The sequence below is a fragment of the Pseudorca crassidens genome, chromosome 3, assembly GCF_039906515.1.
Source record: "Pseudorca crassidens isolate mPseCra1 chromosome 3, mPseCra1.hap1, whole genome shotgun sequence".
NCBI lineage: Eukaryota > Metazoa > Chordata > Mammalia > Artiodactyla > Delphinidae > Pseudorca > Pseudorca crassidens.
This window is the reverse complement of record NC_090298.1, coordinates 160,427,867-160,455,740: the sequence shown is the minus strand read 5'-3', so window position 1 is coordinate 160,455,740 and position 27,874 is coordinate 160,427,867. Positions and strand designations below refer to the sequence as shown.

General features: G+C 52.5%; 1 protein-coding gene and 1 pseudogene across 1 annotated transcript; one reads left to right on the top strand and one right to left on the bottom strand.

The window, feature by feature from the left end:
- Nucleotides 1-327: 327 nt before the first annotated feature.
- Nucleotides 328-27,537, bottom strand: MAP1S (microtubule associated protein 1S). Its single transcript, XM_067733186.1, has 7 exons — nucleotides 27,386-27,537; nucleotides 26,044-26,145; nucleotides 24,470-24,552; nucleotides 23,488-23,628; nucleotides 20,540-22,895; nucleotides 2,132-2,367; nucleotides 328-1,176 (listed from the first exon to the last, which is right to left on the bottom strand). Exons 1-7 carry the CDS (start codon nucleotides 27,504-27,506, stop codon nucleotides 1,021-1,023), a joined length of 3,195 nt encoding a protein of 1,064 aa, XP_067589287.1. The 5' UTR covers nucleotides 27,507-27,537; the 3' UTR covers nucleotides 328-1,020.
- Nucleotides 5,928-7,459, top strand: LOC137222253 (serine/threonine-protein phosphatase 2A catalytic subunit beta isoform pseudogene; annotated as a pseudogene).
- Nucleotides 27,538-27,874: the final 337 nt, after the last annotated feature.

The following is a 27,874-nucleotide window of genomic DNA, read 5'->3' as shown; positions in this document are numbered from 1 at the left end:
AAAAATAAATATAAGAAAATCTCCCTGGAAAGAAATGAAATGAGAACAAGGAGGCAGCACCTGTATGTACTCAACAGTTTGGCCAAGATGAAAAATCAGGGTGATACGACCTCATGTATAAACAGTAACCTATCTTGAGACCTGGACTAAGAAGTCTCTCCTCATGGGAAAAGGGGGGTAGGTATTGAGGGGTTAGGACTTGGTCATAAGTTTTTTAAGGTCACCATTCAACCCAGTGCAGATGGCATCTTATTGAAAACACTATCTAGGTGTTTCTGTATGTGCAGAATAGAGAGATCAGGGAGGGGCTTCATCAGGAGATTGATGTTTTGTAGCTTTTAAGTTTCAGATTGCTTTTTTTTTTTTTTTTTTGGCCAAGCCAAGTGGCTTGTGGGATCTTAGTTTCCTGACCAGGGATTGAACCCAGGCTACATCGGTGACAGCACTGAGTCCTAACCACCGGACCACCAGAGAATTCCCTCAGATTTCCTTTTAAGACCTTGCTGTAGAGTGAGACTTTCCTGCCATGAGTGCCAATTATCCCTAGGAACAGAGGGCAACTTTTATTTAATGGCTTTGGAGCACAGAGACTGGGGTTCAGATCTCTGCTAGGCCACTAAATGGTTTGTGTGGCCGGGGTCTGGCAGCTGCCTTTCCCGTCTATAGAACGGGGCCCTCACGGCCGCTGGGATGGGCTGGAGGGCCATGGTCAGCAGCGAGCTCCACTGGCCAGGGGTCATCACCTGAGAGGCACTGTCGCCCTTGGGCCTGGGTTTTCCCATCTGTGACACGGAAGCCAGAGCATGCCTGACCTGGAGGCTACTGGGAACTCCACAGAAGCTGTCTCCCCCCAGAACTGGGGACCCACATGGCAGCAATGACCGCGCGGAGTGCTGCCAAGTCTCCTGCTGGCAGAAGGAACTGAGGCCACAGCCGCGCGGAGTACCTGTTTTATTTCTGACACAGGTGCACCTCAGGACGGCGGCGGACTTGGGGCGGGGGGTGGTGCTGGGGGCGGGGCTAGAACTCCACCTTGCAGGCGGGGAAGGCCTCGTCCTGCATGGACACAGTGCTGTTACTGCCCAGCACCGTGATGCCCAGCGCCTGGTGCCGGGCGTGCGTCTCCTCATACCACTCGTGCATCGCCACCGAATCGAAGGTGGGGATCAGGGTCACCTGTGGGTGCGACAGATGGACCAACGGTGAGGGGGAGCGCCCTCTGCCCTCCCGGCCCAGCCCCAAGGCATCTGAGGCCCCTCTTCTCCGAACGCGTTTGTCTCCGCCTCCATTACCTCTTGCCTGGATGTCTGCAGCTGGCGGCCAGCCTGTCCCCGAAGTCCCTTCTCCCTCCCATGGCATCCAAAGGACCCTTCCACAAACCGGACCACTCTTCTGCGAATTCTTCTCCATGCTTCCCGCCCACACCCACTGCTGCCATCTCCCCCTGTTCTCTTGCCCAGGCCTCCCTCCAGCTCCCTGAATACACTAAGCTTGCTCCCGCCACTGGCCTTCGCCCACGCTGTGCCGTCTGCCCTGGACGCTCCCTCGCAGCTGCTCCGTAAGCTGCGTACAAGGCTGGGTGTCAGCCCACTCACAGGCTGAGTGGGCGGCCAGGTACCTGGAGGCTCCTTCTATCCAAATTCGCCTCACCCTTCAAGGTTCTATTTCAAGGCTTCCCATGAGGACAACCCCAGCCCTCAGGGTCAATTCTCAACGTTCTTAGCTGTGTAGATACCACACATCTCACCTATTCCTCCTGGCTGATTCTCATAACATTACGGAGGTTCAGTGCCAGGGGTCAGGCGAGGTGATCAAACCAGCCCCACCCTGCAACCTCACCCAGGTTTGCTGCAGACAAGGAAGTGGATGTAACAGGAACAGAGTCCCGAGAGCTGGGTGGCACTCCTGCCTTTGACCTCACTGCCACATGGCCCTGGGGACATGGCTTAGTCTCTCTGAGCCCCACTCCCTCCTTGGATGCGGGTGAGGGTCACACCAACCCCACAGGACAGTGTGGGCTCAGCAGGAAGACACCGGGAAGCGCTGACCCTGCCCAGTGGCAAGAGCTTGGGCAATGTCCCAGTGACATTTGCTGTCATCGGGACTGTCTCACACCCGGGTCGTCACGCACCTGGAGGTCACGGTCCCACTGCTGCTTGCCAGCCAGAAGCGCATCCAGGACAGCCCGCATGCCCTCTTCCTTGTGCTGGTCCTGGCCACTGATGACGTAGCAGAGCGCACGCACCCTCCGGAAGAACTCCTTGTCCACCAGGCGGGCACTGCCCCCGCTGGGCAAGTAGGCCAGGTCGAGGTAGACGGGGGAGCTCGGCGGGGCCAGTGACCCTCCTGGCCGACTGCCAGCTGACCCTGTGGGTAAGAGGGATGGGGTCAGTTGTGAGCTCTGGGGACAGGGAGGGGCTGAGACCCAGGGCCCAGGACAAGGCTCCCAGCTCCACCTGCACCTCTCTGAGTGGCTCCCTCCCTGGCAGGAAGCCTGATCTCCATTTTATGGTTGACAAGCTCTCCCTGGCTTGTCCTGCAAACACCCCAGCCAACCCCTCAGTGCCTGGACACTCCCTGGCCAGTCCCTGGACACAGACATCCCCAGGGCCTGAGGGAGGGGGCAGCCAGGGAGGGCTCCCTGGAAGAGGGGGTTTTAGAGCTTGAGTTCCTACAGCAGCAGTACCTGGAATTCTCAGCAGCATCCACCGGTTTAGTTATTCAAGGGGAGCCAATCGGGCATTTATCAAACTCTCCTGGGCACCGCACCCTGGGGACACGGCAGTGACCAAAACAAACAAAAATCCCTGCCCTCAAGGTTGACAGGGAGCCAGAGTGGGTGTAGGAAGGAGAGCTGAGAGAGGGTGACGCAGGCTGGGCAGCCTGGATGGAGCTGGGGCAGCTGCTCTCAGGCCCTTGTCCATGTCCTGAACCCAAAGCCTGTGCAAGGGGGACAAGGCCACCATTCCTGGGCCAGTGAACTCACCAAGTGATTGAGGACATAGCCAGGTCTTGGCCACAGGAAGCCTGCCAGGTGTTCAGTGTCTTAAGATCATAAACGTTGCCCAGTGCAGGGTGTGGGCCCAGAAGGCTGCTGGGGCATTTGCAGAATGAATGAAATCCCCAGCTTTGGGCAAGTAGCGCCCCTCACTCATAACTGGGGACAGTGGTGTCGAGGACCCTGAGTGGTGCCCCAGGAAGGGAAAGCCACCGTGGCTGTGGAAGGCGAGAGGGGGACAGGAGCAGCAGAGGCAGAACAGCAAAGCGAAGACAAAGGGAATGTGGACGGAAGCCATGGGGCAGGAGGACAGGGGTAGAGCAGGGACTGGCAAGCTATGGCCTGTGGGCCAAATATGGCAACTGCCTGCTTCTGGAAATACAGTTTTACTAGAACACCCACTGAGTACTTACTGAGCTGTTTTTGTGCTACGACACCTAGCTGAGTGAGTAGCTAGCTGAGGAGCTGAGAGAGAGACCATCTGTCCTACAAAGCTGAAAATGTTTTCCCTCTGGCCCTTTAAGACAGGCTTTGCTGATACTAATGTAGATGGTTGGTTTATCAGAAGCAGTGGGAGCAGGAGACCCTGAGTGGCCAAGACTGTGGCCTTTGGAAAGAGGTCAAATGCCCAGAAAGAGAAGGTCTCAGATGATCCCCAGCCTCCGGGTGCCAGCCTTGCCCATGGGCCCTAGGGGCCACCCACTCTCCCTCCCTGCCACTGTGCTGGGAGCCCCTGACCTGCCAAAGGTCACAAGGGCCCATCAGATGCCTCTCTTGGAATCTGCCCAGGAAAGACAAGAAGTGGGGGCTCAGGGGGGCGCTGAGGCTAGAAGACAATCAAGAGACCAGGGTGGCCAGGAGCTGAGGACAAGCCACATGGGGAGAGAAGCTGGAGATGCCTGTCGGCTCCCGGAGGGCAGGACCACCCCAGGCTACTAGAATAGGGCTCAGTCCAGAGCAAGCGCTCAGTGAACATGACCTGGAGTTATTATGACTGCCATCGTTGTCGCTGCTTTCTCACCAGCCCCCTCTTGGTAATTCTAGACCTGCTCTGACTGATGCAGTGGCCACCAAGCACTGGAACGTGGTGTGAGACAAGACACGCTGGGAGTGCAAAACACGCACCAGGCTCCCAAGATGTAGTGTGGAAAGAGAAAAGGGAACTATCTAGTAATATTTTATATTGATTACATGCTGAAATATCCTTTTGATATAGTAGTATGCAGGAAAGAATGAACACAGCAGGATTCTGGGACGATGGTACAGTAGGAAGCTCCAAGAATCTGCTCCCCGTCTAGATAGTCGTGCTGGCAGCCCCTCAGCGTAAGTCTGAAGCAACTTACATGGGACTTAAAGGACTGAAAATTTTTTCTTCTTCTTTTCTTCCCCCTTCATTTTTTTTCTTTTTCCCTTTTCGGGAGCCAAACATTTAAGCACTAGGACACTCAAAAGCAACTACTATGCAGGGGAATTTAGAAAGCAACCACAGATGCCCAGCAAAAGGTACAGGGTCAGAAAAGACATGAGAACACCCTAAGTTTACACCACAGACTGATCCCCAGCACAGAGACAGCCCACAATAATCAAACAAAGGAAGGAGCCACAGCAAACCCTGGGGAAGGGGAAATTTCGGATCTCAAGTTATCACATTATTAGATTCAAATGTACAGTTTTCAATAAAAAAAAAATCACAAGGTACATAAACAGGAAAGTATGGCCCAGTGAAAGGAAAAAAATTTAACAGAAACTGTCCTTAAGGGAGAGCAAATGGTGGACTCACCAGGCAAAGACTTAAAAAACTGTCCTAAAGATACTCAAAGAACTAAAGGAAGATGTGGAAAAAGCCAAGAAAACAATGTATGGAAAAAAAATACAAATATCAATAAGGAGATAGAAAACATAAGAGTAAATGAAAAGAAATTCTAGAGCTGGAAAGTATAGTAACTGAAATGAAAAATTCACTAGAAAGATTCCACTCAAGGTTTGAACAAGCAGAAGAATCAGTGGTCTTGATGACAGGGCAATGGAAATTCTTGAGTCTGAGGAACAGAAAGAGAAATAATTGAAGAAAGTGAACAGAGCCTAAGGGACCTATGGGATACTATCAAGAGGACCAACATACACATTATGGGAGTCTCAGAAGAAAAAAGAGAGAGAAAGGGGCAGAAAGATTATTTCAAGAAATAATGGCCAAAATCTTCTTATATTTAATGAAAGACATGAACATAAACATCTAAGAAACTCCATGAACCCCAAATAGGATAAATTCAAAGAGAACCAGACTGAGACACATGATAATCAAACTGTTCAAAGATAAAGACAATCTTTTTGTGTGAAAGAACTGATAAAGGGGATGTTTATAGCTATAAACACTTTTATTAATATCTCAGATCAACAGCCTAACTTTACAACTTAAGAAACTGAAAAAAGAACAAAAGTAAATCCAAAGCTAGCAGAAGGAAGGAAATAATAAAGATTAGAGCAAAGATTTTAAGAATAGAGAGTAGAAAAACGACACAGAAGAAGATCAGCAAACCCAAAAGTTGATTCTTTGAAAAGATTAACAAAATTGACAAATCTTTAGTTAGATTGACTAAGAAAGAAAAAGAGAAAGAGCGAGAGAAGGGGCAAGGGAACTGGGAGTGGCTGGCGGGCGGGAGGCGGCGGCAGGTGCCCATCGTCCGGCGGGAGCTGCGCGGAAGCCCCGCACCTCCCCGCGCCCTTCACCTACTCCAGGGGTGCGTGGCCCAATGGGCCAGTGCGGACGGGGGTCTCCTGGAGGCCGTGCGCCCGGAACCGCCCGCGGGGCTTGGGCGCAGCGCGGGGTCGCCCTCCCCGGCTCCTTCCACTCCCGAGGGGAGCTGGCTGCGGGCGGGGGTGCTGGGGCGCGCGGGGGGCGGGGAGGGGGGGCCGGAGGCAGCAGGGGAGGGGCTCGGGCCACCATGGACGACAAGGCGTTCACCAAGGAGCTGGACCAGTGGGTCAAGCAGCTGAACGAGTGTAAACAACTTAACGAGAACCAGGCTAAGGAAATTTTAACAAAATAATCAAATGTGCAAGAGGCCCGCTGTCCTGTTACCGTCTGTGGAGATGTGCATGGTCAATTCCATGATCTTATGGAACTCTATAGAATCGGTGGGAAATCACCAGATACAAACTATTCACGGGTGACTATGTAGACAGAGGTTATTATCCTGTGGAGACTCTGACTCTTCTTGTGGCATTAAAGGTGCGTTATCCAGAACATTTCACAATAGAGAGGAAACCACGAAAGCCGACAAACTGCCCAAGTACATGGCTTTGATGATGAATGTCTGTGAAAGCACGGAAATGCCAATGTTTGGAAATACTTGACAGATCTGTTTGATCATCTGCCACTTCCAGCCTTAGCAGATGGACAGATACTCTGCCTCCACGGTGGCCCTTCCCCATCCATAGAAACACTGGATCATAGGAGAGCCTTGGACTGTTTACAAGAAGTTCCACACGAGGGCCCAACGCGTGATCCGTCACGGTCAGATCCAGGGGACCGTGGTGGGTGCGGTATTTCACCACGCGGCGCTGGCTACACATCTGGACGAGATATTTCTGAAACATTTAACCATGCCAGTGGTCCCACACTGGTTTCTCCTGCTCACCAACTTGTAATGGAGGGATACAATTGGTGTCACGATCGGAACGTGGTTACCATTGTCAGCGTACCCGACGATAATTAAGTTATCGTTGTGGGAACCAGGCTGCTATCATGGAATTAGATGACACTCTGAAGTATTCCTTCCTTCAGTTTGACCCAGCACCTCGTCGTGGAGAGCCTCATGTGACCCAGTGCACCCCCGACTACTTTCTGTAGATTCCTCCTGGGAAAACCTGCGTTTGTATGTGGAAGTATACCTGGCTTTTTAAAAATATATATTTAAAAACAAAACAAAAAAAAGCAACAGTAATCTATGTGTTTCTGTAACAAATTGGGATCTGTTTTGGCATTAAACGATATCATGGACCAAACTGTGCCATACTAATGATGAGCATTCAGCACAACTTGAGACTGAGATTAGTTCAACGCTATGTTCTAGATCGGTCGGTCTTAACAGTTTGCCTGCTGTGTTTGTAGTAACCGCTTTCCTTGGGGCTGTTCAAGCAAAAAAGGTAACTAACTCCATCTCCGTTTGCACTTACTTGGAGATCTTAGTTAGAGTGTTTAACTGGCATGGATTAATAGGGTTGGATTTTTATTTTTAAGAAAAATTCATAAAGCTAACTTCCACTTAATTCATTACCGTTTATTTTACTGAAATGTATAATTAACTGAAAAATTCTTGGGCGTACGTTGTCATAACATTTAAAGAGATTTCCCTTCATTTACACTAAATTACTATTTTATGTTGATCTGCATATTTCTGTATATTTGTCATGACAGTGCTTGCATTCTATTTGGTGTACTGAGCGAATAAACTTTCAATTTTAAACAAACAAACAAAACAAAATGAAAAAGAGAAGCCTCAAATTAGTTAAGATCAGAAAGTGGAGATGTTACTACCAATCTACAGAAATAAAAAGCATTATGAGAGTACTATGAACAATTATGCACCAACAAACTGGATCACTTAGAAGAGATGTACAAATTCCTAGAAACACAAAACCTACCAAGACTGACTCACAAAGAAATAGAAAATCTGCATAGACTTATAAATAGTAAGGAGATTGGATCAGTAATCAAAACCTCTGGGGCTTCACTGGGTTTCTACTAAACATTTAAAGAAGAATCATTAGAAAGGAAAAAGTAAAGTTATCTCTGTTCACAGATGATATAATGTTATGTGTAGAAAATCCTAAAGATTCCACACACACAAAAGAAAGCTGTTAGAACTAACAGATGAATTCAGAAAATAGCTGGATACAATATTAACACACACAAAAAACAACTGCATTTCTATACACTAACAGTGAACAATTCAACAAGGAAATTAAGAAAACAATTCCATTTACAATAGCATAAAAAGAATGAGATACTTAGGAATCAATTTAAAAAGGAGGTAAAATATTTGTACACGAAAACTACAAAACACTACTAAAAGAAACTAAAGAGAACATAAATTAATGGAAAGATATCCCATGTTCATGGATTGGAAGACTGAATATTGTTATGCCACCACTACCCAAAGTGATCTACAGATTCAATGCAGTTCCTATCAAAATCCCAGTGTTTTTTTTTTTTTTTTTTTTTTTTTTTGCAGACATAGAAAAAATACATTCTGAAATTCATATGGAAGCTCACTGGGATCCCAAGTAGCCAAGGAAACCTTGAAAAAGAAGAACAAAGTAGGAGGACTCACATTCCCTGATTTCTACAATTACTACAAAGCTATAGTAATCAAGGCAACGTGGTACTAGTATCAAGACAGACATATAGATCAATGGAATAGAATAGAGAGCCCAGAAATAAACTGTCACACATATGGTCAAATGATTTGTGACAAGGGTGCCAAGAACATTCAATGGGGAAAGGACGGTCTTTTCAGCAAATGGCCCCTGGGAAACTGGATATCAACATGCAAAAGAATGAAGTTCAATGCTTATTTAGCACCATATCCAACAATTAACTCAAATTTAACTCAAAAAGCAAAATATAAGAGTTAAAACTATAAAATTCTTAAAAGAAAACATAAGGCAAAAGCTTCATGACACTGGATTTGGCAATGACACCAAAAGCACAGGCAATAAAAGAAAGAATAGACACACTCAACTTTTTGAAAATCAAAAAATTTTGTGCATCAAAGGACATTATCAACAGAGTAACAAGGCAAGCCACAGAATGGGAGAAAATATTTACAAATCATTATCTGATAAGGGATCAATATCCAGAATATATAGAGAACTATCACAACCTAACCACAAAAAGACGAACAACCTAACTCAAAAATGGGCAAAGGACATTTCTAAAAAGATATACAAATGTCCAACAAGCACATGAAAAGGTGCTCAACATCACTATTCATTAGTGAAATGCAAATCAAAACCACAGTGAGATACCACCTCACACCCATTAGGATGGCTACTATCAAAAAGCCATAAAATAGGGCTTCCCTGGTGGCGCAGTGGTTTAGAGTCTGCCTGCCGATGCAGGGGACACAGGTTCGTGCCCCGGTCCGGGAAGATCCCACATGCCGTGGAGCGGCTGGGCCCATGAGCCATGGCCGCTGAGCCTGCGTGTCCAGAAAAAAAAAAAATCCATAAAATAACAAGTGATGGCAAGGATGTGGAGAAGGTGGAACCCTTGTGCACTGTTGGTGGAACGTAAAATGGTACGGCCACTGTGGCAAACAGTATGGCAGTTCCTCGAGAAACTAAGAATAGAATCACCATAAGATCCAGCAATCCCACTTCTGAGTATATACACCAAATTTGAAAGCAAGGGTCTCAAAAAGGTATTTGTACATCCAGGTTCATAGCAGCATTATTCACAATAGCCAAAAGGTGGAAGCAACTCAAGTATCCAACAATGGATGAATGGATAAACAGTATGTGGCCCATCCATATGATGGAATACTGTTCAGTCTTAAAAAAGGAAGTTTTGACACATGCTACAACATGAATAAAGCAAGAGGACAATACGCCAAGTGGAAGAAGTCAGTTACAAAAAACCCCAAATACTATATGATTCCCCTTATATGATGTCCCTAGAGTAGTAAATTCAGAGACACAAAGTAGAATGATAGTTGCCATGGGCTGGGGACAGGGAGGAATGGAGAGTGAGTGTTTAAAGGGGACAGAGTTTCAGTTCCACAAGATCAAAGTTCTGGAGATGGATGGTGGTGATAGTTGTACGACAATATGAATGTACTTAATGCTATTGAACTGTGCACTTAAAAATGGCTTAAGGTAGTCAATTTTTTTTTTTTTTTTTTTTTTTTTTGCGGTACGCGGGCCTCTCACTGTTGTGGCCTCTCCCGTTGCGGAGCACAGGCTCCGGACGCGCAGGCTCAGCGGCCATGGCTCACAGGCCCAGCCGCTCCGCGGCATGTGGGATCTTCCCGGACCGGGGCACAAACCCGTGTCCCCTGCCTTGGCAGGCGGACTCTCAACCACTGCGCCACCAGGGGAGCCCAAGGTAGTCAATTTTATGTTACATTAATTTTAGCACAATTTTTAAAAATTGAAAAAAAAAAAACCAAAGCACAGCAAGCCCAAGACTGCTACCCTTAGAAAGCAGACATGTTGGCCCTTGGCTGCCTTCTGGGAACTTGGATTTCAGAAGGGTTCCCACCATTTCCAAAATTCCAGACTCCCCAGGAAGGGGTGAGCAAGTGTACAGCATAAACTGCATTGCTGTACAAGCAGTGTAGGCATGGTGAGCCACTCTTCTTATCATTTGGGAAATGGTGGGAACCCTTCCAAATATATATATAAAATCTGATCATTCTCAGATGTATTTGGTCTTTATCCACAGTTCCCGCCTCACACCTCCTAAAACCCTTGGAATTTTCTCCTGGCTGGCTGCCAGGAGAACCAATCATATGATTAAGAGGTTGAAACTTTCAGTCTTGCCCTTTGATTTTGGGGGAGGGGAGAGGGGCTTGAGGTTGAATCAATGGCCATTGGCCAATAATTTAGTCAATCACAACTATGTAATGAAGCCTCCATAAAAGCCCCAAAGGACAGCTTTTTGGCCCTTTTTCAGAGAGCTTCCACATCAGGGAACCAGAGTGCTTCTACGTGCCACTGTGTGGGGCCCCAAGCTCCCTGAGGACATCAGTCAGAGCCCTCATTTGGGACCTCGTCCTATGTATGTCTTCAACTGATTGTTGATTTGTATCCTTTAACAGAGTTTTATACGTAATAAATGAGTAATCTAGGGAGTAAATGGGTTCTTCCTGAGTTCTGTAAGCTGCACTAGCAAATTAACCAAACCCAAGGAGGGGGTCATGGGAACCTCTGATTTATAGCTAGTCAGTGAGAAGCACAGGTAACAAACTAGACTTGCGATTGGCATCCTGAGTTGCAGGAGGTCACCAGAACCCCTGGTTTGCAGCCAGTTGGTCAGAAGCACAGGTAGAAACCTGGGCTTGTGACTGACATCTGACGTGGAGGGTGGTCTTGTGGGACTGAGCCCTTTACCTGTGGTATGTGATTCTATCTCTGGGTAGAGAGTGTCAGAATTGATTTGAATTCCTGGACGCCCTGCTGGCACCCAAGAATTGCTTGTTGGTGTGGGGAAACCTACACACAGACACACACACAGTGGAACTGGGTCCAGGAACCCTTTTTGGTTGGTGTCAGGAGTGGGATTTGCTAGAATGACCCTGGCTTACATAAACATGTGGTTTTTTTTTTTTTTTTTTTTGGTGTGTGTGTGTGTGTGTGTGTGGTACGTGGGCCTCTCACTGTTGTGGCCTCTCCCGTTGCGGAGCACAGGCTCCGGATGCGCAGGCTCAGTGGCCATGGCTCACGGGCCCAGCCGCTCCACGGCATGTGGGATCTTCCCAGACCAGGTCACGAACCCGTGTCCCCTGCATCGGCAGGCGGACTCTCAACCACTGCGCCACCAGGGAAGCCCCGAAACATGTGTTTTTTAAAGAGAAAGGATAAAAGGGTGGGGAATGAGCAAACGCTGATCCCCAGATAGCTACCCAGTCACCCACAGTATGAAACTGCAGCTGCACTGCAATCAGTTACTAAAGGTAAAAGTTACCAACGGAATGTAGTAATGGTAGTAGACCCAACACCCAAGGAGTTGGCTCACTGGATATATAAGGAAATGCAAAATAATAAGCAGTATGCTGAATACACAGTTTCCTGGTTATTGTTATCTCTAGTAGCCAAAATGAAAGTTAAAAAATGTGCTCACTCGGGTCTTGATGTTGAACCAAGTTCAGATTTGGGTAGATCTGAGGTTTGGTCATTAGCCTCAAAGCCGCCCAGAGAGGGAAAAATTATGCAGGGGCATCAGGAAAGACCTCTAAGGTCTCTGGCCACCAAGAAGGTAGTTAATGTAGGGGGAGGGCAAAACCAAGAAACAACTAAAACCAGGAGATAGAGTGTAAAGAAACGGACTCACTTTGTGGACTGGTATCATCAGTTTCCTGAAGAACCTTTACCAAAACGGATCGTGAGAGTAACCAATTTGGGGGCTGTGTCTTTGGTTTTGAAGGCTGCAGAGTAGAAGAGCACATCTGGGTTGATGCAGGACCCGAAGCTCACTACTGAACAATCATAGATTGTTCCAGACACACAGGAGGTTATTCCCAAAGGAATAACCAGCCTGGCCGACTGGATAAACACCACTGAAAAGTGTGTTTATCCTGGGAAGGGGGGACTGCCCAACTCACCCCATAAATGCCAAGTGGGACACCCCAGATGAAGCAGCTGAAATGCTTCCTATGCAAGCCATGTGGGATTTATAACTGGGACATTCACCCACTGAATATGCCTGTTACCCAGGTTTTGGTAAATGCTGTGATTAACGGGACCCTTGCTGCATGGGCACCCCATGGAACTTTACTGCTACAAAACTGAACAACAGTTCTAGAAGCCTTATCAGATCTGCTATCTCAGCTTCTCTGATGACAACAAGAACATTAGAGTAATTAAGAAAACGGGGAGAGACAAAGGGGAGAGTCAAGGGACTTGACCGAGTGGAGTGGTAATCTTCAGATGGCTGTTGAAACGTAGAATGAATAAAGCAGACACTGATAGAGTTGAAACAGGTGAAACTGAGCAGGACCCTGTGGGGCTCCTGGACATGGAGGCCTTTCTGTGTACCCTGTTCCTTGTTTGTAGGGGCAGACTCCAGCCTCCATGACCTTCCCGGAGTCCCAAAGGGCAGATTCAAACAGTTGCTAATCACGTAAGGGAGGGGATGCAGAGACAAGGGAGGGGCAGCCAAGAAACAATAGGGCAGCCTTGGGGCAGGGGCCTTGTTCCACCTCAAGGGATACATATTAACAATACCTTTGAGCTCTTTACAGAACTAAAACCCCCAACAAATGGAAGATGTCAGCATTATTCATCCCAGAGAACAGCATCTGAGGCCAGATGAAAGGAACCAGAGAAGCTCATCAAGAGATTACCTGAGACCGGATTAAAGGAGTACAGGTGTCCCCCCCCCACACACACACCTTAATCTTATCAACAACCCGCCCTTGAACCACTGCTATTGAACTCCTCACCAAATCCCCCCTGGGTTGGGGGACACAGTTTTTCAGGGGCATGAGCCCACTGTGCCCCACTCTGCCTGGCAAAGCAATGAGGTTCTTTTTTTTTAAAGCTATTCTTTTCTAATTCACCCAAAACTCTCCCTGCAAGATTCGATGTGGCACTGGCTCACAGAAGCCTAGTTTCGGCAACAGATGCAGCACTAGCAGAGATTGGATGGACCAGTGCGGCCCCCAACGTTTTGTTAAAGGGCCCCAAACAAGTCCACTATTTACTCTAGTTTGGAGGGATTTCGAAAGCCAGGAGGCAAAGATTACAGTGAGAAACCTGACCAGGAATCCCCTGCGGGTGAGGATTAGAAAGATTAATGAAGATAAAGACTGAAGCAGAGGCCAGGATCTTCTGGCTCCACCCCGGGGCCGGGGGGGGGGGGGGGGGGGGGGGGGGACGGGACCCAAGGCCATCTGCACAGGCGTGGAGAAAACAGCCAGGAGAGGAAGACCTTCCCAGGGTTCCTAGATACAGGAGCCCAAAGCACTGTGATTCCAACACCAGTTGGTGAAGTCTTAGCGGGGGCTAAGGTTAGAGTGGGAGGAACTGGAGATGCAAACGTTGATGGGATGAAGGTGCACATTGGGATGAAAACTGGGGTGAGTGGACAGATTTGGTGTGAGGTGGTCACATCTCCTTTACCTGACTGTATTACTGGGATGGAGCCTGGCTGACTGGGGATTGCCTCCCCTACTTACTATTGTAAAGCAGAGGCCTGTAAGTCCGCCCTCTGGCCAGTTTTAATTGGGGACGCCAGATGGGAGCCACTAGAACTGCCTGAGCACACACAGGTGGCTAACATAGAGTGATCTAGAACGCCTCGTGGACAAAAAGAGACGACCACTTTAATTCATGATATGCTAGAAGCTGGAGTGTGGGTACCCACGAATTCACTGTACCATAGCCTTGTGCGGCCTGGGGAGAAGACGGATGGTTCATGGAGACTAAATGTAGACTATCGAGACTTAAACCAAGTTGTACCACCCATCGGCTCAGCCGTTCCAGACACACAGAAAATGCAAGGAGGCTGCTACTCAGCGAGTGACCTCGTAAATGCTTTCTTCCCTGTTTTGATCTCAGAAAAGAGCCAGCAGCAGTTGGCCTTCACATGGGAAGGATCCCAATTTACCTTTCCTGTGCTGCAACAGAGGTATCTGAACTCACTGGCTTACTGTTGTGATTTGGTCAGAAGGGACGTGGACTTGATGCGGGTCGCCAGTGTAATCATACACTATACTGACGGTGTTACGGTGATAGCGGAAACCAAAGAGCAGGCTAGGACTGATCTGAGTGCAACAGGGACGCACATGACCAACTGGGGTGGGTTAATAAATCCAGCACTGGTTTCCAGGCCTGCCCGAACAGTCAAATTCTTAGGAAGAACCTGGGCAGGGGCCACCTGGAATATTCCACAAGAGACTAAAAATAAACCGCGGTCACTGTCCTCCCCAGGACCAAACAAGAAGCCCAGCGTTTGGTTGGTTGACTTGGATTTTCATCTGGGAATGCTGCTTCCATCTGGAAGACTACCCGGAAGAACGCTCTGAGTTAGGGACCCGAACGAGAGCGGGTTGTGTCTGAATTACAAACGGTGGCAGCCCTCTCAACTTGGCCGTTGGGCCCTGCCGACCCCCCACTCAGGTATGATTTGGGAAGTGTCGGCCATACTCTGTACACTCTGCAGACTGGAGCTTCGGGCAAAAGCCCAGGAGCACCTCCCAGCAGTGACCACTGGGATTTTGGACCAGAAAATTCCAAGATGCTACGGCCCATACACAGTATTTGAGAGACCATTAGTAGCCTGCGATTGGGCATTAACTGAGATCACCTCGATTACTGATGGACATAAAATAATCATGAAACCTGAGATGCCCACAATGTCTTGGGTGATGCTGGAGAAACACTCCAATGAACGCAGTGCCCAGAAGTGTTCCATGATAAAAAGAGAAATGGTTCATCTGAGAGCACGCTGCCAGGGTAATGCAGGGAGGCACCCACTGGATCATGAGCACGTAGCCTCTTTTCCTCCAGGACCGACTTTGGAGCCACCTGAGGAGCTGCTGGAACTGACTGGCACGTGGCCTTGCCCTATGGACGGCTCTCAACTGAACCACAAAGCGCGCTTGCTTTATGGATGGCGGTTCCAAGATGAATGGATAATAACCTGCTTGGAAAGGGGCTGCATTAAAACCAGGGGATGGCGAGACTCTGACTGGAGGCAGCAAGAACAAATGGGCTCAGTGGGCTGAATTGCACGCTGTTTTCCGAGCAGTGGTGGAAGAATTGAGCAACGGTAAAAGCCCCTATGTTTGGGTTTTTACTCCTGGGCCCATGGCGTGGCTGTGTGGTCGGGCAGACGGGCAATGGAAACCTGGACTATTAAAGGGATGCCTGCATGGGGTGCGGCCTTATGGAAATCACTCTGGGAATTTAAGGGGCGTGTGAAAGTAGGACATGTCAATGCCCACCAGAAGAACCCCTTCCAGGTTTGGAAGGTCACTGAACCACCAAGTGAACGTTTTGGGAGGGCGGTCCATGAATGAGTCGGCATGGGGAGAGGGCTGCAGCAATGCAGAGCCCCACAGGTAGCCGGCAAGTGGATTACATTGGACCAAAGCCAGGAGCGCTGGGGCTATAGATGAGCCCTAACAGGAAGAGACACCCTGCACTGGGTTTGCATACCTGATGGTAGATGCAAATGCTCAAAATAAGACTGGATCAGAAAATACTCTAACAATTTGAGCCACTGAGTTACATTTCTTCGCACCAAGGGGTGCACTTTACAGCCCACACTGTCCAACAGTGGCAAGAGATCTCACACCAGATGTGTTGCGTATCATCCTCAGAGTAATGGTTTAATAGAACATTGGAATGGGCGGCTGAAGCATTTGCTGTCTAAAACCAGGGGAGACACAGGCTTGAGAGGCTGGCTTACACACCGTCACGAGCATGTGCTCACACTCAACATGAGCGGGGCTGAGGGCGGGTCCCCACTGGATAGATTCCTCCACTTTTCTGGGGGTGTGGGCAAGTCGGGGTGGGGGAGGATGCTGATGCGACTGTATAACTCTTCCCCGCATCACAGCAACTTTTTTTTTTTCTTCTCCTACTCGATGCAGTGGTCCCAGAACCAGGGATGCAACTGTGGGGGCCAGAAGCAGGGATGATTCCTCAACAAGAAACTGGTAACTGTATCTTTAAACCTTTATGTCAGAATTCCTAAGGGGCTAATGGGCCCGGAATGTGCCTTCACCCGCCTCTGGCAAAGTTGGTGCTGACAGTGAATGCTGCCGCGCTGCCTAGCAGTTGCAAGAGCCCACTGGTTCTGTACCTGTATAACCCTACTCTAGGCGAGCGGCAGTGGACGGGGCAGGGGAGACACCTGCCAGCCTAGTTTCCTGGCAGCAATCTGGACCAGCACGGTGGCCAAACTAACGTCCCTTCCAAGAGTGGAAAAGTGTGGGTAAAGATAAATGACAAATGGAGAGGAAGAATAACAGCTGAGGGTAAAGGGATGAATAAGTGGGTTATGCAATGAGGGAAATCCAACATTTTATTAACACCTGGAGAGAGCCTCAGAGCAAGAGAATAATAGAATCTCTTAGCAGAAGCATACCAGATGCCCAGCAGGCTGAAGCTGGTCTGCTGAGATCAGCCCTGATTTGGGGACCTGATAAGATTGAACAGCAGCCTGCACAGCTGAATGGCATGGCTCTGGAAAGACATTCTGGTCCTGAGATATATTAACGACAGGACCAACTGTTAAAAGATTAAATGGAATTCTAGCGATGCGCCTGTGTCTTCTGACTCCCATTTTTCGGGCTACATCTACTACAAAGGATAACATTTGGGAACTGTTTCCTACTGGGACTTCAAACTGTGTGGTGTATAGCTCCCAGCTGACTGATCTATGTGATCACTGTGTAATTACAGATCGTGACAATCAATTGCTTAGAAAGGTCCCTGGTTATGATGGACAAAGTATAACGGCAGCGTGCCGAGCATGGGAGGGTGTGCTGTGCACGAGCATGTGTCATCCTGCTTTTGTGGATGGAAAACGATTCATCAAACTAGGAAAAAACAGTGGGTCCCCGATGGGATTAAAGCAGTGGGCATCACATGGTCGCTCAAGTTCCCCTGGGGTACAGCCCTACCAGAGACGAGGCAGGCCATGGGAAGCCTCATGGCATACTCAGACTAAATTAAATTACATCTAGGTGTGCTTACCACGCAGCTAAGCCTCGTCTGGGGGGCCCAAAATTTTGGGGTGCAAAACATGCACCCTATCTGCACCCAGGCCTTTAGTACACAACGGCAACAAGGTCTCTGGTGGATTCAACAACACTGGCCCACAAGCCAGAAAGAGCCTTAGGGTGAATAGGTGCTAGCAGGTATCCTAGGACAAGTGAAATTTGCTTTTAATGAGGAGTGGCATCCAGAGGATAAAGATTAATTAGAATAGGCAGACTAGGGGGAGTTCTCTTCCAGGTGGAAGGCGAAGGATGGGAGCCAGCCTGGAAAGAGAATGAGGTTTTAGCAAAGTGGGTCAGGCAGACTGCCAATAGTGCTGGATATGTAGAACTAGCATTGGGACCCAACAAGGCCTCCTGACTATTTAAATACATACGCAGGCTGAAGTGGCCACGGGGCAGTGGCCCTCAATCCTAGCTGCCGGGGCTCAGGGGCGCACACACCTACGGGAATGTTACGGCCCTCCAAGCTCATGGAAGTTCTCTGGGGACATTTATAATTTACACAGATGCACCCTGACTGCGCGCACCTCCAGTAAAGCTAGAAATAAAATATACCCTGCAGCACAGTTAGTTGGGATAGGAATATTCTAAATACAACTCGCGTCCTCCCCACAGAAGGGAGGTGGGCCCTGCGATACAACACACAATGGAAATCAGACTCAGTACAAGCTCGTGAACTTGTCCCTAGTTACCTTGGAATCCGGAGCTAACTGAATCGTGGCCAGTGGTCACGACCTCTGTCCTTAATACCGTCTGGTATATGGGCAAAGGCAGATTCTGTTGGGAAGGCAAAGTGAACACGTCTGTAGCTCTTACCGATTGGTTGTGTAATGAAAATGAATCGTACGGTAACCATATTTCGATATGGTGTAGCCCTGTCGCTGGTAAGATTCAACTACCTCATGTAAATGAGTCTTCTGGTAACACTGATACTGATGATCAAATGTATTGAGAGCCTGAGTTAAAGCCTCCTCTGGAGGTAATACCTGTGGAAAATGACTGGCCCGAGGAGGACCAGGATAGCTAATCACCAGCTGATTTCTGTGCTGAATAGTTCTGCACAAATTGATCGTAAGGTACAAGGAGCAAATGACGTTTCTCTAAATCGATCCCGGGACTTCCCGGGTGTCCGCCTGCCAATGCAGGGGACACAGGTTTCGAGCCCTGGTCCAGGAAGATCCCACATGCCGCGGATCAACTAAGCCCGTGCGTCACAACTACTGAGCCTGCACTCCACAGCCCGCAAGCCCCAACTACTGCACCCACGTGCCACAACTACTGAAGCCTAGAGCCCATGCTCTGCAACAAGAGAAGCCACCGCAATGAGAAGCCCACGCATCGCAATGAAGAGTAGCCCCCCCGCTCGCCGCAACTAGAGAAAGCCTGCACACAGCAACGAAGACCCAACGCAGCCAAAAATCCACCAATCCATCCATCCCTGTCCCACACAGCTTCTCCAAATGTCTGGCCTATTTATGTCAGTACTGTTGCTACATCTGTTCTAATAAATGCGACCCCAAATATAAGTGCTGTGATAGGTATGATTGCTTTGCTGTAAGGGATCTGTTCCACCAGGGGGTGGACTGCAGTACTGTGATTTACAAGAAATACATATACTTGGTCATTCTCAGATATATTTGGTCCTTCATCCGCAGTTCCTGGCTCACAGCTCCCAAAGCCCTTGGAGTTTTCTGATCAATGTGAGCAATGGGAGCATCTCTGTTATATTTGGTCTCTAGTCCTCAGCTCCAGAAAACACCTTAGGGCCAAAAGGGTGAAATGGGTGTCTTGTTATTAATAAGAAGCCCTTTTCCATCACAACCGGGTTTATGTTAATGAAGGTGACTTTGGATCCCAACCCAGGGTGGGGGCTTGCTGCCAGGAGAACCAACCTTGTGATTAGCGGGTCAGAATTTTCAGTCTTGCGTGCGGACTCCTGGGCAGGGGAGAGGGGCCTCAGGTTGAGTCACTCGCCATTGGCCAATGAGTTAGTCAATCATGACTATGTAATGAAGCCTCCATAAAGGCCTCAAAAGGCCGCTTTTTGGCCCTTTTACAGAAAGCTTCCACACCAGGGAACCAGAACGCTTTGTGCTACCATGCAGGGTCCCAAGCTTCATGAGGACATAAGATCCCTTGTTTGGGACCTCGCCCTATGCATCTCTTCATCTGGTTGTTAATTTGTACCCTTTAAGAGCCTTTTATACTAAACTGGTCATCTAGTGAGTTAAATGGGTTTTCCCGGGTTTTGTCAGCAGCTCTGGCAAATTAATCAAACCAGAGGAGGGGGGCATGGGAACCTCCGATTTACAACCAGTTGGTCAGAAGCACGGGTAACAGCCTGGACTTGTGACTGGCACCTGAAGTGGAGGGTGCTCGGGGGACGGAGCCCTTTACCTGTGGAATGTGATTCTGCCTCTGGGTAGACAGTGTCAGGATTGCGGCCAACTGCGGGACAGCCGGCTGGTGTCCAAGAATTGGATCCTGGAAACCTTTCCAGTGTACGTGTGAGGTAGAGGGTGCCTGCACGACCAGCCCCAATAGAAACCCTGTGCCCTGAGTCTCTAAGGAGCTTCCCTGATCGACGGTACTTCACACGTGTCGTCACAGCTTGGAGCTCAGGGAACCAAGCACATGATATGGGACTCCACTGCGAGGAGGCTTCCAGAAGCTTGTGCCTGGTTTCCCTGGGACTCCCCCCCATGTCTTTCGCTTTTGCTGATCCTGCTCTGTATCTTTTTGTTGTAATAAACTCATGAGTATGACCATACACCGAGTCCTCCTAGGCAATCATCCAACCTGGGGGCGGTCTTGAAGTTAACTTCACCTGTTTCTTTTTGCTTAGCGTGGCTACTGGAAAATTCACCACGATGGATGCTGCTCACATTACATTTCCGTTGACGGTACCGCCTGAGCACCTTGGAATTGCAAGTGCTTAAGGAGTCAGGCCAGAGCTTCCATTTTATCGGAGAAACTGAGGCCCAGAGAGGGTGGTGCGTGTGGCTGAGACCACACAGCAAGCGGGGAACAGGAGGAGGACTTGGGCAGGGAACCCACTGCAGGACTCCAGCCCCCAGGTACTTACCGGATGGACCTCGAGTGGTTGTCTTGGGGACTGAGGGCTTTCTGGCCAGGGGTGCCCGACTTCCTTTGTCATTAGGCTCGCTCCGGGCGCTGAGTGGCCGACTGGCCCGGTCCCCACTGGCCAGCCCCTTGGTCTTGGCAGCAGTCACTGGAGTGGCTTTGGGGGCAGTGGTGCCACGGCTGGGGCGGGTAAGGGGCTTCCGGGTATGGCCGAGGCCCTCTCTCAGCCGCGCCTGCTCAGGAGGCAGCATCTCAGGGTCCACCATGCAGATACTAGGTGGGGTGGGCAGTGGCGGGGGTATCTTGAGCGGGTCAGGCAGTGGGTCGCGGCGAGGGGCCCCAAAGCCCTCCGTGTCCTCATCTGAATCCGCGGTGCCAGGGGCGGCAGGCAGGGGGTCCGAGTCAGACAGGGTAGGCAGGGACTCGCTGACGGACGTGGGTGGTGTCTCCTCCACCCCTGGAGCACCCGCCCGCTCCTGGGACCGGGCACTACTGTCATTGGAACTGCCGGGGGACACAGGTGCCGGCGCCATGGGCACAGCCTTGCGGTGCTCAAACTCACAGGGTGATACCAGGCACAGGTCCACGTCGTGTGGGGAGGCCGAGCGGAGCACCCGAGGGCCACAGAGTGGGAGGCTCAACCCGGCTTCACTTGCAGCGGCAGCTGGTGGTGGGAGCACCTGCTCAAAGGACACCGACAGGGACTCGTCCACCTCTGTGGAGTGCGGGGAGCCCACCTCGGCAGGCAGCGAGGGGGTGGTCACCGTGGGGGATGCATCCGGCCCAGGCTCCCCACCCCGCAGCGGGCTCAGTGACAGTGGCCCGCTGCTCTCAGTTGGGCCCTGGGGGGCTCCGGCGGGTGAGGGTGTGCACGGCTCTGGGGTGCTGGTGGCCAACAGCAGCTCCAGGGTCTTCTCCTCCAAGCTGCCGCCCTCCTCCCCAGCTGGGCTCAGCCCCAATTCCAGGCTGCTCTCCTGGCTGGGTGTGGCCACCAGCCGGGGGGCTGGGGAACCGCAGGCCTCCGTGGCGGGGCTGGCCTCTCTGCACCGGAAGCTAGGTGGGCTGCGGGGCCCATTCTCTGCTGGTGGGACACCCGGGCGGGGTGTGTTGGGTGCTCTGCGGGGCTTGGGAGCCACCTGGGCACCTGCTTTCTTGCCACTGACCACAGCGGAGGCCACCCGCCGTACCTCCCGGGGTTGGGTCCGAGGGGCGCTCGGCTTGGGGTCCTTCTTCACCTCCCGGGAGGGCCTGGCTTCTTTCTCAGCCTTGCGAGGGGCCTCAGCCCGCGGTGGCTCCTTCTGGGCCACCCCGGGGCGCTCCTGGGCGGGCCTGGAGGGTGCCGTCGTCCGGCCCTCTCTCCTCAAGCTGTCCCGGGAGCCCACGCTTTCCTTGCTCTCAGCTCGCCGAGGCCCCACCAGGTCCTGAGGGGTCACCACAGGCTCCCGCAAGAACCCCAAGTGCTGCAGGCGGACCAGGCCATCCAGGAGGCGGGCGGGTGGCGTGCAGCCAGGGAACAGCACGCGCACCACCTTCTCGGAGGGGCCCGCGGGGTGCCACACCAGCAGGGCACACACAGAGGCCAGCGTGTGGTCAGTGGCGGCCGAGGGCGGGTGCAGCACGTACATGTCCAGCCGGCCCACGCCCATCTTCTGGAAGAGCACGGTGGGCTCGGCCGGCAGCGGCCCACGGTTCAGAGGCAGGGGGGTGATGCCCAGCTGGGCCAGGAGGCTTAGGGCCAGCTCCGCCTCATCCTCCCCGCGTACCAGCCGCGAGGCGGCTGCACGGGCATTGAGGAACACGATGCCCAGGTTGGGGGAGATCAGCCTGCGCAGCCGGTCATCCCCAGAGCCCCCGCCAGCGGCTGCCTCATCACGCTCCGCCAGCTTGCGCCGCAGCAGACTGTTGAGGCCGGGGAGGCTGTCAGCGCCCGCGTGGGTCACCAGCACGGCGTCCACCCGGTCCAGGTGCCGCACCAGCTTCCAGAAGCTTGACTTGGGGTTGGAGCCACCATTGACCAGCACGGTGAAGCCATTGACGGCGAAGAAGGCAGCATCCCCCAGGCCACCAGGGAAGATGTAGCAGCAGGGCCGGGCGAGCCTGAGGAAGCCCACGGAGGCCGGAGGCTCGAGCAGCTCAAAGGGGGACGGCGGCTCCAGCGACTCGGCCACGTACTCCAGGAACTCACGCAGGCCCTCAGAAGCCGGCAGCTGCACTGGAGGGTTCAACCGCAGCTGGAGCACACCCTGGAGGCCGGGCACTTCGGGTGCCAGCTGGGCCCAGTCACCAAAGGTCGGGCAGGTGATGGTGAGCTTGGGTGGGTCTGCAGGCGGGGGTGTGGAGGCCAGGAGATCCCGGATCTGTAGAGGGCGGAATGGTTAAGGGGTCACCTGGAGCCAGGCAACACCCAGCCCCTTGGGAAAACTAAGGCCCTTTGCCTGCCTTTGTCACCCTCAGGACAAAAACCCAGCCTTCCCCACATCCCAGAAGGGCCCATCACCACCTGTCCACCTCTACCCTCCTCTCTCACTCTCCCTGCCCCAGGGCCTTTGCACTTGCTGTTCTCAACTCCTAAAGCACAGCATCCTCCAGAGAGACCTTCTACACTCACCCCACCACCACCCCTGTGTACTGGTTCTTATCAAACCAAACATGGTTTGCCAGGTTTTTGCTCATTTTGCCCCACCCAGACTAAGGGATTCAGAAGGGACCCCCATTCAGATGGGACCTAGAATCTGCGGTGCCACTTGAAGACTCTGAGACATCTGCTAATCTACAGGCCCACACACTGCAGTGGGTCATGGGACTGGGCCCAGGAGGAAGACACGCCACCACCATTATTCCACAGAGGAGGAAGGGACGATGCTCAGGGGGACAGCAGGTCGCTGGAGCCACTCAGCCCAGCAGGGACGAGCCAGGCTTCAGAGGCAGCATGGTGAGGGGGCGGCTTACCTCTTTGTCCCCCAGGACCTGGAGGAAGTGGCGGGGTGAGAAGCCCCCTGTCTGGAGCAGCAGCTCCCCTGTCTCCTCCAGGCAGGGCCCAGCCAGCACCAGCAGCTTGTGAGAGGCAGGGTCCAGGAGAAGGTTCCGGAGCTGAGGGAGAGGGAGAGTGTTCAAGGCCCTATTCTGTGCAGTGAGATAGTCAGCACCCCTCTTTGGGGTGGTCCGCAGCCCCTAATGTATATATAACCACCCAACTCCTGTCCCCATGACGGCCTGGCCAGTACTAAACTAGAAGCCGGGACTACAGCCTGTAGGCCTCCAGTCGGGCTCGACCCCCTATTCCTGCTCCCAACTCCTGCTCATTCTACAAAGCCCAGCTCCGGTGCCCCCTCCTCCTGGAAGCCCTGCACACCCTTTCTGGGCTCCCCGAAGCCCACCTCTCCCTCTGGCCCAGCCCCAGTGCTATGGGGAAGAGGGGCCTGTGTCTGGCTCTGTCTCCTCGAGCCCCTTCAGGGAGCATTTTTGATCAGAGGAATCAACTCGTACAAGAGTATCTAGAAAAAAAAAAAAAAAAGAGTATCTAGAGCGGTGTCCCGGGGCTCTATCTTGTTCATCTTTCTCATGGGAAATTGAGAGAAGAGCACAGATGTCCACAAGCTAGAAGTATTAAGTCAGTTCAGATAATTAGCGGGGCCCAGCCCAAGGGAACGCACGGGACGCAAACATCGGTTGGGTTCTGCCCTCCCACCTCCAGCCCTTCCCTATCTCATTCCTTCCTCCCAAACTCCAGCCTTTTCTGATTCCACCCGCTCCCACCATCAGCTCTGAGGAGGGAATAAATCGAGGCTGGAGTCATCGGGGGAGGCTTCGCTGCTGCTGGGTGTCAAGAAGAGGATTTCAGGCAGCATGAAGGCAAGGACACATGAGGTGAGGCCAGGGGATGGCGCTCGTCCCAGCAGCCCGCTGCCCCCAGGAGCCTACCCTTCCCTACCTCGTCACACAGGGACTTGTCTGATGGATTCAGGAGGACCAGCGTCTCCAGGGTGTCTCCACGGTGGTGCAGGCTCCGCTGGCCTGTGGGGGAACCGGGCCCTGTGAGTTTAGGGCTGAGCCACATGTGTGGGCATCAGCCTGTGACAAGGTCAAACCCTGCCTCACTGTGTAACCCCAGGCGGCCATGAGCCCCTCCAGGACCCCGCTTCCCAGGAATCCCAGCCAGAGGGTCATCCAGGGATTAACAGGCATGTGGTAAAGCTGCAGGTCAGGATGAGGCAAGAACAGGAAACCGCCTTGGCAGGCCTCACGCTGGAAACAAGGCCTCCACTGCTGGCAGGGCCCAATTCACAGCTCTCAGCCCTGCAGGGGACGCCACTGTCACCCTCATTTTATAATCAAGGAGCCTGAGCCCAGGGAGGGCCAAGGAGGGTACACCAGGAAAAGGGCACAACATGGGCAAGGGCCCTGCGGCAGGACTGAGCTCTCTGTGTCTGAGGATCAGGAAGGGGCAGGTGGGGCTGCAGCGAGGGGCAGCAGGAGGGAGCCGAGGGCAGGGAGGCCTCATGGGCCACGGAAAGGGAAGTGGGGTTGATTCTGGGATCCGAACGCTCGTCCGTTCCCCAGAGACCAGATGTGTTTCAAATATGGAGCACCCGGCCTGGGTCTGGAGAGGCAAGGACCCTCTACTGCTGGTTACCCTTTATCAGTTTATCACGGGCTTCTTATCATGTGCGGATATTGCCCCATTCAGGTGGGGAAATTAAGGCACAGAGAGGGGAAGTGGCTGTCAAGGCCACACAGAGCGGATGGCATTTCCAGCTCCCCCAAATGGTGAGGGTCAGGAAGCCACCCAGAACCACTGGGACAATGAGGCGACGGACACTTCCTTCCCCTCCTGCAGCGGCCTGGAGGTGACTCAACAGGCTGGCTGAGGCAGGGGAGAGCTGCAGGCAACACCCAGGCCCTGCCCAGCAGCTGCTCTGTTCACCCCGGTCACCCCAGAACCCCCAGGGAGCCACAGGACATGTGGGGCTGGCCCAGGAACCCCAACTCCCTCCTCGATCTTGTTTTCTCAGGTCCCCATCTATTGAGCATCTACTGTGTACCTGGCCCTGTGAAGGAATCACAGGCATAAACCAGACATAGTCCCTGCCACACCAGGCCTACACTCCACCCTCCAGTCCCGCTCAGCAGCCCCTCACTTTCCAAATGTCCTGTCCCTTTGACTGGGCCCTTCCCTCCACACTCCACGCCAGCCCCAGCTGCTTCTCATCCAAAAAGACCCTCCTCAGAGGTCTCCCTGTCCCCCACACCTCACTGCCTTACCTGTCAGCTGGGGACAAAAACACAAGTTCTTGCCTTGTGGGGTGCTGATGACCAAAGGAAGTGAGTGCTGGCTCAGGGCCTGCCCCTGCTCTGCACTCAGTAGATCTCAGTTGTGTTATTACTGTTGCTGCTTACAGCCATTCCCTGACCCCCATGCCTGGCATATAGCTGGCACTCAAAGAACACCTGTCCACTGAATGAGCAGAAGGGGAGAGCTGGGGCATGCAGGGTCCCCAGCCTCACCTTTCACAATGCTGGAAAAGGTGGCCGAGTGCCGTGACACGAAGACCTTGAGCTGCTCATCGAGGCTGCAGACGCCAGGGTCAATGTCCCACGACCGGATGCCTGGTGGGGAGAGGGGGGAAGGGAGGTAGGAAATCAGCTGGGCTTCCCAGCTCCCAGAATACTTCAATAACTAGCGGATGGCTGGTGAGGGCCGCCACAGGCCCCTCCCCTCAACCTGCCCCTGCACATGACGGCCTGGAAATTCAGAACCATCCAATGTGCCTTTGGAGCCCACTGCATCCACCCTCATGGAACCCAAAGTGTAAATCAGGCATTTTACAGAGAAGACTCAGGACATCAGAAAGAAAGTCCCGGCCTCCTACACAGTCATCTTGTCCCCTCCGTCATCCTCCCACCCCCACCACTGGTTTCACTGTTCCTCAGCCCTGCCAGGCACAGTTCCCATCTCTGAGCCTTCGCGTGAGCTGTTCCCACTGCCCAGAGGTCCTTCTCCCCACCCTTCAGGTCCTCTCAGCCCTTTGCATCCTCTGAACACCCCTGTAACCATCTGAGCTTAAAACTTGGTCCATCTCCTCACTCACTTTGGTACCCGCCCCCCAACCAGACCCATTAGTCCTGTGAGGGCAGGACTGAGCCTGCCCTTGGTCCCCACGCTATCCCTGATGCCCTGTGGGGTGACATTCCTTAATCCCGTGAACCGAGATGTTTGCTGCCGTCCCATTTTACTGGCTACGGACGGCAGGCCCTGCCGATCTGAGAGATGGGGGATGGATGAATGCCCTCCAATCGCGGTTCGGGGTGCACCACGCCTGCCGGTCCCACCGTGCCAAGTGGCTGCAGGTTAACCTTGCAGGTGCACCTATGACTCATATCCCCAGGTGCCAAATCCCTTGAGCAGGCAGCACCCGCCCACACCCCAATTAGCAGTTCCTCATGGAGCTGCGGAAAGTAGGCCCTGGAGCTCCGGGCCCAGCCTCCCCATCCCTGCTCCTCTCTCCAAGACTTCCAGGCTGCTAAGGCCCGAGGATTCGAGGAGGGCCCGGAGGGCGGGAAGCGGAGCCGTTGCCCATGCTGCCCAATCGCGTGGGTCCCAAAGCCTGGGCCCGTATCCCCTCCCCGGTCTGCACCCCGCTCGAGGCGGAGCAGCCCAGCCCAAACCCGAACGCTGTTTCCTCTGCGGGCACGCACGGGCTCTGCCTGCGCCCTGTGCCTAACGGTAAGGGGATAGGGGCACCGGGGCCCCCGGATCCAGCCGCCCCCCGCCCCATCCCCCGGCCCTTAGGCCGAGATGCGCCGCCGCGCCCGCCTCCCCGACACCGCGTTCCCGGGCCGGCCCGACCTCGTTCAAGCTCCTCCAGCACATAGGCTAGCAGCCCGGGGCACCCGCACTCGCCGCCCACCACGAGCAGCAGTGAACTGGGCGCCTCCACCGACCCGGGCCCTGCTGCCGAAACCGCCATCTTCGCGCCGGCCAGACGCTCCGAGCGCCCGCCCTGCTGTCCCCGCCCCTTAAAGGGGCCGGACCGGAAGGGCTGAAGACCCCGCCCGGAAGCCCCTCCTCGCACGTTATCTGCCCCTTCCCGCCCATTGAGGTCGTGGGAGATGGGGGTATGGAGACCTAAAGGTTGGCCTAGCCTTGGGTCTCCACTTTGGGCACCCCTCCCAAATAACCACTGATTCATTCATTCATTCACTCATTCATTCACTCAACAAGTTCTGACTGCATGCCTACTACATGCCAGTCGGAATCTCTGCCCTCTGGAAACTCACATCACATCACAGTGGGCCCAATCAGAACCAGGTCCCAGATGGTCCCAGTTCCCCAGGT